Source organism: Mytilus galloprovincialis, chromosome 6, assembly GCF_965363235.1.
Source record: "Mytilus galloprovincialis chromosome 6, xbMytGall1.hap1.1, whole genome shotgun sequence".
Taxonomy (NCBI): Eukaryota; Metazoa; Mollusca; class Bivalvia; order Mytilida; family Mytilidae; genus Mytilus; species Mytilus galloprovincialis.
In genome coordinates this window covers 2,698,948-2,712,745 of record NC_134843.1, presented here as the reverse complement: position 1 = coordinate 2,712,745, position 13,798 = coordinate 2,698,948, and the positions used below count along the sequence as shown (strand labels likewise).

Sequence of the window (13,798 nt, the reverse complement as noted above, 5' to 3'; positions counted from 1 at the left end):
GATGATATTATTCATAAAACAAATGATCACAGTCATTGTAACCACCTACATGTATTTTAGCAGAGTTATATTACAGATCAAGTCTGTAGTCGCCGTCACGTAAAATTTGCACCATGTTTTTTGTCCAAAAAAAAAATTAAATATCAGCCCCGTTGACTCAAGAGGATGTTTTTCAAGTGGAAGTAAAATCTTGTCCAAATATCCACTACTGTCCTACCTTTTATTGTGTTTGCACTGTATAATACTGACCTTCACATTTGTCAAGATTATTTACATTGTAAAACCGCCATCTTGGTTTCTATGAGGATCCCTTATTCCATAACATTCGTTACTCTCCGGTAATATCATTGTCATTGATGATACAATTTCCTGTGCTTTTTACGTAAAGATGACGAAAAGCTCCTAGAGACACAAGAAAATGGAGAGCACATGGAACTCCACGGCAACACTTCCAGTAATAACAATGTGGGATTCCACCATACAAAATAATTTGTGATAATGTGAAGGTCAGGATTATACAGTGCAAACACAATAAAAGGTAGGACAGTAGTGGATATTTGGACAGGATTTTTCCTCCACTAATTTAAAAACATGATCTTTAGTTAACGCGGTCGATATTTAAGAAAATTTTGACAAAAAACATGGTGCCAATTTTACTTGACAGTGACTATAGTATGTTTTTTATTTTACAGGGTAACATAAGTCGACAGGAAGCTGTGTCTATGATACCACCACTAGTGTTAGATGTCAAACCCCATCACAAGGTTGGTATCTATAAAATATATCTGTATTCTGAAAGATCAGAAATCATTGCTTGCATTTAAAAATTGCAATTTTGAAGACTGGACAAAAATGCAAAACTAATTATTGGGATTTTGAAAATATTTGGATTAAGATATACCCATCAGTTATCAGAATAGGAGTTCTTATTTATGCTATACTCACCCAGTATCGTTATTCACATTACACAAAATAAAACTCATTATTTGTTAGTTATGATTTTAAAATTAATACTGTTCTTCCGTGGAGTCTTCAAGATGTTATAATGGTTACTTTACAAATACTTAAAAAGGGCTTTATCCTTTCACAATATCAATTGTTGAAAAAGGAAATTTCAAGTTAACAGTTTATATCCATTCTGATCAACTGATCAAAATAATGCCTGATTGCTCCAGTGAAAGGTTGTTATTATGATATGCACTGTAATAAAACCACTCTAACCATCCAATTCCTGTGATTGATTTTCATTTCAATGATAATTTTAGAAAAAAATGAACAAGTTATCAGAAAAACTAGTTCAACAACAGTTTGATCTGAAAATGTTTTAGCTTTTGCATAATTAAAGTTATCTGTCATACTCTTGGCCATCATTGATATTGATTATCTACATTTTTGAAAATAGGAGGTAGTTCCTTGGCTTCCTTCTCATCAAAGGGTGACAGGCATGAGATGAGATGTACCATAGAAACTTCCTCAAATTAAACAAATCAAGGATAATATGTTTTTTTTTCAGGAATCATCAATGACTTTGGCTTATGAATTTTTTATGTCCCATTTATGGGCATTATGTTTACTGGTCTGTGTGTTTGTTTCGTTCATTTGTCCTTCGATCCTTCCGCCTGCTTGTCCATCGTTCCGCTTCAGGTTAAAGTTTTTGGTCGAGGTAATTTTTGATGAAGTTGAAGTCCAGTCAACATGAAACTTAGTTCACATGTTTCTTATGATATGATCTTTCTAATTTTAAAGCTATATTAAAGATTTCACAGTTCACTGAAAATGATCGTGCAGATAGGGAATTTGGTACTTAGGACACATTCTTGTTTATGTTCTCAATCTGTTGACTGAAAACAATTCTCAGTAGAGAATTTAAAGAAGAAAATAGTCTTGATAATAAATATCACATGCTGTTCTATTTCTCTTATAGGTTTTAGACATGTGTGCTGCCCCAGGGTCTAAGACTGCCCAGTTAATAGAATTATTACATGCAGATGGAGAAAATGTCCCAGGTCAGTATGGTTTACCTAGCAAGTAATCAAATAAAAAAGGAAAATTAAATTCAAAAGGAAAAAAAAAAGAAGAAATTATTACTAAGACAGTCAACAGAAAGATAAATTGGTATCCAATAATGAAAAATGAATCCACATTCCACAGTGATATACACCTTATAGCTGTTTTGAAATCTGTCTCACTTGACCTAAGAATCTGTCCAGCTTAAACTTTTGATGTCATACAACAGCCTCTTTACCATTGTAGCTTCAGATATTTACTATTATGACGTCAAAATTTACGTGAACTTTTGTGATGTCCAGTAATGGCTGTATTTGATGCACTACAGACATTGATTTAATTTATATTTTTAAATTTTCAGAGGGATATGTTATTGCTAATGATGTGTGTAATAAGAGATGTTATCTGATGGTTCATCAGGTCAAAAGGTTACAGAGTCCTTGCTGTGCAATAGTTAATCATGATGCTACAACTCTACCAAATATAAGAATTGGGGTAAGTTAAAGATGAAATGTCATAAAGTCAGTATCTTCCATAATAATTTTATGTAATGACGATGAATTTATGATGGAATGTATAAGGGCCATGTTGCTATATTTTTTTTGGAAAACTAGTGCTATGTTAATGGTGCTATTTGAAAGTTCTGAGGAGAACAATGATGTAATTTTTCACATAACTTTAAACACTTTTTTTTTTATGGAGAGAATATAAAGCCAGTTGAGTGTCTTGATGAAATGGTAAGGTCTCATTATATTTTGAGTTTAGAGAAAATTATTCACATAGTCAAACTTTATATAGAATTGACATATGTCGTTGTTTTTATGCCCTTTGCTTTAGCAGAGGGAGCATTAATTGTTACCCTTTGTCTGTTTATATATCATACATCAGTACATTTCAAAATAGGTTTCCATTCTCTAACTTCTGTTTGATTCAACCAAATGTTATGAAAATTATACACAATGGTGATCACTACAAAACAGAGATCAAGTAGGAAATTTTGTGGAATCACTTTTAACATTCTTGAGTTATGCCCCTTTATTATGTGATATAAGAGAGGGCATCATCTTTGTCCTATGGACACGTTCTCTATTTATTATTGATTGTTTTACAGGAAGGTATTAAAGATTTTGTCCAGTACGACAGAGTTCTGTGTGATGTTCCCTGTAGGTAAGTATTATTTACACAATGTTGCAAGGGGCCTTGGTGGCCGAGTGGTCTTAAGTAGTAACTACTGTAATCACTAGCCAGTCAAGACTGAGGTTATGAGTTTAAACCCTGCTTGTGCGGGTGCTCTTGACTCCAATCTTAATTGACTAGGATTGCCATTTTTCCTATCGAAGGTTGGGGTTTTCTCTGGACACTCTGACTCTCTCCCAGCCAATTAAACTTTGCCACCACGAAATAGCCCAAAAGTGGTGCTTTAAAGTGGCGTAAAAACACCAAAATCAAAATCAATCAAAATCACAATGTAGCCCTGGATACTAACTGTAAACTAATCTTTAAGTGTAACTATTTATTAGGTACTTTTCTTCACTGTCCAGCCTCTTTTAGCTAACTTTATTATTGTGATTTTCAAACTTTTATCATTTATCAGAAGAACCAATTCCCCTTATATTTCTACTGAAAAAAAATGTGTGAAGAAATTGCTCATGAAGTAATTTATTACAAGAATTTCACTGTTTTTTGTCAACAGAATAGTTTCTACACAAATTTAACTTCAGTTAAAAAAAGCCATTCTGAAGACTAATGAACAGACAAACACCAGTAATTAATCATCTTTATTCAGATGGAAAACTAAAAAAACTTACAGAAGAAACACTTGGTCTTAGCATTGCTAGGTGTCATCTTAATAAGTATAGTGCTCTTTTATATATATTGTTATATACGAAACAATAATCTGAAGCAACAATGTAGAAGTACTCATATCTTTCTTTGATACACTTTTCTATATTTATTACAGTGGTGATGGAACCCTCAGGAAAAATGTGGATATTTGGAGCAGATGGAATGCAAATATTGGACCAAACCTTCATAAGTAAGTTATGGACTTCAGATCAGTGGACCAAAACTTCAAAAGTAAATAACCAAATCTAGAATTAAAAAGTAAAACTTCATCAAGTATATAATTAAAGTCATAAGAAACCTCAAATTAAAAAAAAAATCATGCATATGTTTTTTTATAACTAAATGGATAGTTTTTATTATACAACTTATGTACATATACTTTTTTCTGAGAATTTTTTTTTAATTTGTCCTCATTTAGAAGAAGTTTATTTGTTTTTAATTGCTTGCTTCCAGGAAGCAATTCGTCAACATACTTTCCATATGCATAGTGACCTGAGTGTAACCCTCCTCGTAAAAATCCGGCAATCGCAATACGCATGGATCTGTCATTAAAATAAACAATTATCTGATTGTACATGTTAAAAACGTGCTCAATACCCATGCTTTTTGTTATTTATTTACTATAAGGTGACAATCGGTAAACTTCAGCTTTAAAACACGACATTTTATGAGCAGCCAAATTTGTTAAATCATAACAGACAGAGAGAATAAAAAATTGACAATTATTCGATATATTTGCGTAAAAAATGACCAAATCGTGCACAGAGTTCTTAGTTTATGATATATACATGCATTGGTTCAAGAATTGGATAAACATTATTTTTCATCACTCACTGGTTTCATATGACTTTAAGAGAAAATAACTTAAACCTTATAAGCATCGAATGGACAGATAAGCATTTAATCAGAACCTTACAAGTTAATACTGGACCACTAAACTTGGACTAAAATCTTTAAAAGCATGCTTGAAATTTTCAGTCTGACACTTAACATCAACAGAATGAAATGAATGAACTATGTAGATCATAAGAAATCTTTATAAAAAAAAAAAAAAAAAGAAGAAGAAAAGAAAAAAAGTATAAATTGGTCTGCAAAAGATAGATTAAAACATTCTAAAGTGAGAAGATATGTAGGAAATCTTTTAGTTCTAAGTAGTAGATTTATATCTTGAAAGAATTTGCTATGTGAGACAGATTTGTCACAGTCACTAAAGTAAAATCATTAGGTTTTAATGTCCATTTGAAAATTGTTAACAACTTTGAAATACTTACAATAAACATGATAAAGCCTTAAGACAGTCCTCATTTTGAATGATAGTCAAATGACAGTCACATGAAATGTGCTATTGAAATAGATACAAGAAAATATAGTATGAGGGCCAATAAGGCAACTCTCCATCAAAGACACAATTTGTGAAAGTAAACCATTATAGGTCAAAGTATGGTATTCAACACAGAGCCTTAGCTCACATTGAAAAGCAAGCGATTAAGGACCCCATAAATGACATGTGTAAACCATTCAAACAGGGAAACCAACAGTCTAATCTATATAAAAAACAAGAATTTTTTATGAATCACATCAACAAACGACAACTACTGAACATCAGATTCCTGACTTAGGACAGGTGCAAACAAATGCAGCGGGATTAAATGTTTTAATAGGTACCTTTCTTCATCCTTATCTGAAATACGAGTGTAATATCACAACATAAAAAAGACTCCCTATAAAAGTCTTTATTAGTCTTTTTACATTGAAGGGTACAGATGAAGATATTGAAGCGAGGTTTAGAGTTGTTAGCTGTAGGAGGTAGACTGGTTTATTCTACATGTTCACTGAACCCTGTAGAAAATGAAGCAATAATAGCCAGTATGATGGAGAAGTGTAAAGGTACTTTTTCACTTATATTCATGCCTCTCATTTTTAAGTGCCTTCCTACTTATAAATTCATTGAACCATTGAAGATGATGTTGTCATGGCTAGAATGTCATTTTAAAGTGCCTTCTTACTTATAAATTCATTGAACCATACAGAAGATGAAGTTGTCATGGCTAGTATGATGGAGAGATGCAGAAATTGAATTGTCTCCTTTGTTCATGATTGCAATTACTTAACTGAAATAAATTTTTGATCAAATTGATGGAAAAGCTTGTCCAGATTATCAGTAAAAAAATAAACATGACATTTACTAGGCTATTTTATTTTTTGTCACCCATATATTTTTATGCCCCACCTACGATAGTAGAGGGGCATTATGTTTTCTGGTCTGTGTATCTGTCCATTTGTCCATCCGTTCGTTCGTCCATCTGTCCCACTTCAGGTTAAAGTTTTTGGTCAAGGTAGTTTTTGATGAAGTTGAAGTCCAATTAACTTTAAACTTAGTTCACATGTTCTCTATGATATGATCTTTCTAATTGTAATGCCAGATTAGGGTTATTACCCCAATTTCACGGTCCACTGAACATAGAAAATGATAGTGCGAGTGGGTCATCCATGTACTGGGGACACATTCTTGTTATATCAAGCTTTAGTGATTTTGGATTCAATATGTTAATATAGGATGCACTTATGATAAACCATCATTGTTGCATTATATGATGGAAGTGTTAACGACATTGACTGGCTGTGCAGCCCTCGCATAATCGGTTGTTGCATAAGCTTCCTTATAGCACTTAGTTTTTAAAAGAATATGAGAATCCACCCTCTCCCATGCTTGAATTTATTGTATTATAAAACAAAACCATTGATTTCTGGTTTGCTGGCATTAAAGTTTGCTTTTTAATTTGGTGAAAAATATGAAATTTATAGTGATTATTTTGTAATTATAGGTTGTATAGAGCTGATAGATGTTAGCAGTCAACTTCCAAATCTAAAGTACAACCATGGTTTATCATCATGGAAGGTATGTGTATAAAACAATGGTTTATCATCATGGAAGGTATGTGTATAGAACAATTCATTTTATCTTTCATAATTTCTTTGCTGTCATGTACTGTGGATTCATTTATTTACGTGGGGGAGGGAAGGGGGGGGGGGGGGGAGGAAACATTGTTTTTTCATAGATATATTGATTCATTTGTTTTGCAAAAGTTTGTATAGTGCCCATAGACAATTTGTTTTGATGAACATATAAATTCATTGGTTTTCAGTACCCTCTTATAAAATGAAAATTGGTATCCCAAGCAAAAATCGCTGATGAATGTACAAATTGTAAAATAGTTTAAAATTATAATTTCTAAGATGACTTGAGTAAATTCTTGAATATACAGAAAACTGACATTAAAGTGATGTAGTAAAGGTTATTTTTTTTTACTTTTGACTGAAAGTAATTTACATACCTATCATTTTTGGGCCCTTTACAGCTTGCTGTTCAGTGTGAGCCAAGGCTCTGTTGAACGTCGTAATTTGACCTATAATGGTTTTTCTTCTACAAATTGCGACTTGGATGGAGAGTTGTCTCATTGGCACTCATACCACATCTTATATTTATATGTTTTTTACAGGTATTTAATAAGAAGATGGAACATATGAGTAATTTAGAAGAAACTAGAAATAAAGGATATTCTCATTTTGAAGGTTCCATGTTTCCTCCAGACAATGCTAAAGATTTCAACTTAGAAAGATGGTATGTTATAATCTCACAGACTTAAAAACTACATTATCAGTTATAGATCATTCAATAGATTGTTCTGTTCTGGTGTACTAGTCCTATAGAAACGTATTTGCCTTGGTGAAAAATATAGTTCAGGATTGATTTTTTTGAATTTTAGAAAGAAGTGGCAGACTTATGGTAGAGACCAGTCATTTTTAATTTTAAAAGTTTTTATACCCCCGCTTTAAAAAAGGGGGGGTATACTGTTTTACCTCTGTCTGTCCGTCCGTCCGTCCATCCGTCCATCCGTCCGTCCGTCAGTCAGTCCGTCCCATGAAACTTTCGTCACATTTTTCTCAGGAACTACACATCCACCCTTTCTGTAATTTGGTATCAACATTTATATATGTCAGCCATACCGTGTGATGCGTTTTCAGATTCATCACTTGACAACTTCCTGTTTACCGAACACTTGTATGATTTTACACATGATAGCCAAGTTGAAAATTTTCGTCACATTTTTCTCAGGAACTACAATACAAGGATTTCTGAAATTTGGTTTCAGGGTTTATCTAAGTCAGCTATACCGTGTGATGCGTTTTCAGATTCATCACTTGACAACTTCCTGTTTACCGAACACTTGTATGATTTTACACATGATAGCCAAGTTGGAAATTTTCGTCACATTTTTCTCAGGAACTACAATACAAGGATTTCTGAAATTTGGTTTCAGGATTTATATAAGTCAGCTATACCGTGTGATGCGTTTTCAGATTCATCACTCGACAACTTCCTGTTTACCGAAGACTATTAATATTATCCACTTGCGGCGGGGGTATCATCAGTGAGCAGTAGCTCGCAGTTTCACTTGTTATTTCTCATTTGTGTATTTAGAAATTTTATTAATTCAATTGTTAAAAAACTCCAAATTTTATGAGGATTATAATTTGAATTATTTTTCAAAAAAGCTTAATGTAATTGCTCATGTTTTTTGACTGTTTTATAACCACTCCCATGTCTTGATGTGTCACATATATGTTTGAGGCACATAGTATTATACTTTTTAGATAGTTTTATACACCTTATTGCTATTTTTCCGACATTTTTGACATCACAAAAATTCCCATTTAAATTTTGACTTCATAATAGAAAATATCTGACGCTACAATGGAAAAGTGATTGTTGTATGACATCAAAAGTTTAAGCTGGACAGATTCTCGGGTCAATCGGGACAGAATTCCAAATAGTGATGAGGTGTATTAAGATGGGGACTATCTGTGTCTTCAGACTCATCTGTCTTCATCTTTTCTCTCTTAATTATACTTATAATAAAAATGTTACTAAGACAGGAAACCAACAACACAAAATAATAAGACATGTTTATTTATAGTATCAGAGTTTTACCACATCATCAAAATACTGGTGGATTTTTTATAGTGGCCATACAAAAAACTGCAACATTACCATGGATGAGGCCAGTACCACCAGTCCAAGAGGTCAAAAAGGATGAAAATGTTGACCTTGAACAAAAAAAGGAAGCTGGGGACCAGAGTAAAGAAGCATCAGTACCAGTAGAAACTGTGGTAAAGGAACCAGCTGATAAAGATGATACAAAAAAAAAAGAAACTACAGATGTGAAAAGCAGTGGTAAACGACCAGGGGATGCACTAACAGAGTAAGATAACAAGTAGTCTTTGAACTTTTATATTTTTCAAACATTCTCCACATATTATGTATTAAAATTAAAATGAAGTGTGTTATGAAATTGACACGCTTATTAAGCATCATATGTGATAATTATGCTAACAACAGATTTCAATGTAATTTAAAATGATTTTCCATTAAAGAAAAAAAAATAATATTGTAAACCTAAATTTTGTTTGAAGGGAGATAACTCTGTTTTTTAAATTCAAAGACATTCTTGTTGAGCCTTCAACTTGAGTCAAAAATCGAGACATAGCGATACTACATTTCATCGTTGTCGTCTGCGACAGCAGCATCCACAAATATTCACTCTGTGGTTAAAGTTTAAAAAAATTTCTTATACACTATTTTGGATTTGTACCAAACTTGGACATAAGCTTGTTTATGATCAAAAGCTAGTATCTAGAAGGAAATTTTGTTAAAATTTTGTACCTGTATATCTGTATTTTACTTGGACAAGTTTAGTTTTTCTTTTAGTTAACATTACAAACAGTCTGCAGTTAAAGTTTTTAAAACATTAATTAGATTCATAAACTATCCTGGATTTTTACCAAACTTGGACAGAAGCTTCTTACAATCAAAAGATAGTATCAAGAGGAAAATTTTTATTGAATTTTTAGTCATTTTTGTTGAGCCTGCGATTAACAGCAAAAGTAGGCGAGACACTGGGTTCTACAGAAGCCTTACAATTTTTTTCTTCATTTTTCCAATTAATTGGTTTCAGCCCGACACCTACGAAACACAAAAAGATGCATGGTTACAAAGAAGATCCATTCTTGTTTTTAGAAGCCAATGATCCGTTTTGGGATCCTATTCAGTAAGTAATAGTAAAGTATGCAAATTCTGGAGGATAAAAAATGGCAATATCGAAAATATAACAATGACTTCAAACAAATAGACAATTATGTGACTCTACTATGAAGATATTTGTGTATATGTTAATTTGGTTGTAATTTTAACTCCTCCTAATTATCAAACTCTAGCTATACAAACTGGAATATCCTTTATAGAAAACCATAGATGCCAACCATTACGATTTTTCTGTAATTTTTCTGATTTTGCAATAATAATTATGATATTACCGTCAAAGTCGAATAGTTATGGATTCACAGTCTTCGCAGTTCAATTTTGTAAAACGCAGATTTTTATCATTACTTTTCCAACCTAGTCCGGTATTTAGAAAACGCCAGTGTAATGCATCCAGTTTCTCAGGAGTTATCGACCTATTGTTTGATAACTAACTGACTTCTGAAGAAGCACACTTGCATTTTATGTAGTACCTTTCCCTTTTCTCTACTCCTTGACAAAACGAAAATGTTGAGAACGTCCGAAGAATTAATGAATGGAATACATACTACAGATAACATGTTTCGTTATTAAAGAAAAGTATTCGTGCACATCACTTTGCAACCACTCATCATTTTTTTTTTTTGGTAAATGCACGATTTTTGAATGATTACTGAAAACTTTTCACAATTACGGAAAATTTGATAGATTCTTACTGATAGTGTCAAAAAGAGGGTTGGCATCTATGGAAAACAATAAAAAATTGATGTTTATGGTTCTCACATTGAACTTAATACTGATCGTACAAGTATTTCTTTCCTTGGTAGATGTCCTGTTATTTAAAGATTATCTTCTTAATCTGCCATGGTATTAGAAAAACTCATTCACTCGGCAACTTCCATTCACTTAATATTTTTGTATTTTACAGGAAGTTTTATGGTATACGTCCTGATTTCCCAATAGAACAGGTTATGTATAGAGCAGAAACAGGACATAAACGGACAATATATTTTGTGTCCAACCAATTACGTAATATTATACGCAGGAATTCTGACAGAATAAGGGTATGTATCAATATCATATTTTAAGTCTTTTTCTGTAAAATTAAGAACCTGATATCTTTGCCTGTTTTATATGTAAGAACTGATCTGTAATTAATTTACTTAAAGTTAATAAAAAAACTGTGGATTACCATTTTTTGCTTTTTTATGTTTTAAGGCTTTAACCATTTGATTATGTTATTTTAAAATGACATCTTTGAGATTCATATATATTTTAAAGGTCTGTATGTCTGATTTTTGTTTTCAGTTTATCAATCTAGGTCTGAGGATATTTGGCAGAAGTCCATCCCCATTGGTTCCTGATTGTGAATATAGAATATCACAAGAGGTAATTATAAAAACTGATTTTTGTTGAAATAGAAAAGAATGGGGCTTCTTGCATAAATCATAGTAGGGGCAACATTCATTAATAAATAATATTTACACAAGGGTACATTAAAATGTATGTCACAGTCAAACAAAAAACCTTTCTTGTAATTGGGTTGACATCTTTCAACAGTTGTTCATTTTTAAGAAATTAATCAAATGCAACTTCAGAAATAACCTTCACCCATTGAAATAAAAAATGAACTTTTCTGATTAGCACATTCACTTTGGCATTATCTTGAATGAAAACTGTGATTGTTTCTTTCAGTAGAAGATTGACAAGTGTATGCAATTTCATTGTGTTTATGTTTTTTCATTACAGGGACTAACAGTTTTAGGATCAGAATGTATTACCAGATGTGTACAGCTGTCTAGAGAAGATATGATCACATTTATGACCTATGATAATCCTTTCTTTGATAAAATGTCAACTAAAGCAAGAGAAGATCTAAAACTGTTTTGTAAGTGTTACTCTTCTGATGGTGTAATGTTGCTGCTGTCTTGATACAAATTTGATTGGCTTATGATAATGATGATGAGGGTATTTTATGACCTCTACTACCCACGAGTCTTGCACGGTTGCCAAATGACATCAAACAGCACAAAAATATTCCTCAAATATTCTTGTCATATCAGTCCAAGGAACTATAATGTGGCATGAGAAATGCCTGATGTCACAGTGTCTGGTAATTGTATGACATCAAAAGATCCTGTGTGGCAGATAATCAAATAAAGATAATTTATTTTATGACAACCAGTTTGTCAAAGGGAAATAACTCATAACAAGATAAAGTTTTAAATTGCTCTGGGTACTATTCAAGAATGCTCTTTTGTTTTTTGCCTCATGCAATTGTACAAATCTTTATGAAAAGTTATAAACAATAACTTTTTAAAGCATTAGCCCTGCAAGTCTTATCTATAATACTAAAATTACGAGGTCCAATTTGTCAGCCGTCATCACGTAAAAACGACGAATCACAGAATTCAACTTTATATATAACTAATATAGTACAAAGGTGTAGATTAAAAATTACACCACTCCAGGCCCTTTTGTTTTCCACGTAATTAATATTGCCAATAATTAAGAAGTTCCGGGTCGAGTCCGCTTCCGATACCAATAGTATATTCACCTGTTACCTATTACCTTATCTGTACGTTCCGCATCTGACAGGCGCACCACCAACCGTTGTATTCAGGATTAATATGCTATATACACGGGTCATAACCACAGGGTTGACACTACTAAATTGTCAAATTGTTACCTATTGTAGTATTTTAATCAGTAAGACTTTCTAAGATAACAATACGAATACTAAAAATCTGGACTAAAAATAAGGCGTATAGGTTCAGTTTTCAATTTGTTAGTGGGCATGACGTAAAACAGCGAAGCAAAGAATTCAACTTTATTTATAACTTATATAGGACAATGCTGTTGATTAAAAAATACTCCATTCCAGGACATTTTGTTTTCCAAATAATTAATATTATTGTTTCAGTTCGACGGGTTCAAACAGAAAGACTTGAAAGCAGAGAAAAACTGTGTATCTTATAATCGGCATGACTTTATCAGATGACAATACTAATACTAAAATAAGGCTTGCACATAGTTATATACTTTAATTCAGTCACGGACCCGTGATATCACGGGTGTGTTCTAGTAAATACTAACACTTCTAAGACAATAATTGAGAAACTTGATATAAATCATAATTCCCTTCTTTACTTTCAGCTATTGGTTGTATCTTGATGTCCTACAAGCCAGAGGCAGGGTAAGATTAATAAATGATTATGCCATTTAAAATATATCTGAGAAATTACATGTTTATTACTAGTGGAGCAATTTTATTTTTCATTTAGATATAATGAAAAAAATTATTTAGGATAGGCTTGAGAACATCTTTAATTTGAACATTGTTGAAATAAATTTATATTTATACATTGTTTACAGAGAGACCAAGCCATCGTGTAATATAACTGTGTGTGGATGGAGAGGGAAGTCATCTCTTAGAACATTTCTGTCAAAAAATCTCAGAGCTCATTATCTTAGACTGTTTGGGGTGGAGCTAGAAGAAATCTGTAAGTTATAATAATACCATAAATGAAAAAGTTGTTAGAATGTTTTTTTTTCAGTTTTATACCGCAATTAACATCTTCTTATTATCCCTTTGTAACAAAGTTGATACATGTAGTATTATATTAAACATTGCAAATAAGAAGACATAGGATCATATTGAAAGTATGTATATGCCATTCGAATGATTTCATCAAGTATTTAAAAAGATTTGGTCAAGGAGCAAACAACACGACACATTCATTGTAAAGGAAAACTTACCACATGATACATACCAACTGATCATAACTTATTCCTAGTGATGTGTATGAAGTTAATGTCTTTAGTGTTGTGTTTTTCATTGCAATGGATGGTCACTTATTTAGATAT

General features: G+C 32.2%; 1 protein-coding gene across 1 annotated transcript in view; it reads left to right on the top strand.

The window, feature by feature from the left end:
- LOC143078706 (RNA cytosine-C(5)-methyltransferase NSUN2-like) overlaps positions 1-13,798 on the top strand; it is a 41,444-nt gene that overhangs the window by 26,648 nt on the left and 998 nt on the right. The window contains exons 6-20 of the mRNA XM_076253620.1: positions 693-764; positions 1,925-2,006; positions 2,369-2,502; positions 3,119-3,174; positions 3,968-4,042; positions 5,609-5,739; positions 6,678-6,751; positions 7,353-7,474; positions 8,832-9,116; positions 9,870-9,962; positions 10,860-10,995; positions 11,240-11,320; positions 11,681-11,819; positions 13,088-13,127; positions 13,307-13,434. Of these exons, the coding sequence (XP_076109735.1) occupies positions 693-764; positions 1,925-2,006; positions 2,369-2,502; positions 3,119-3,174; positions 3,968-4,042; positions 5,609-5,739; positions 6,678-6,751; positions 7,353-7,474; positions 8,832-9,116; positions 9,870-9,962; positions 10,860-10,995; positions 11,240-11,320; positions 11,681-11,819; positions 13,088-13,127; positions 13,307-13,434 (1,648 nt within the window). The remainder of the gene's footprint in view (positions 1-692; positions 765-1,924; positions 2,007-2,368; positions 2,503-3,118; positions 3,175-3,967; positions 4,043-5,608; positions 5,740-6,677; positions 6,752-7,352; positions 7,475-8,831; positions 9,117-9,869; positions 9,963-10,859; positions 10,996-11,239; positions 11,321-11,680; positions 11,820-13,087; positions 13,128-13,306; positions 13,435-13,798) is intronic.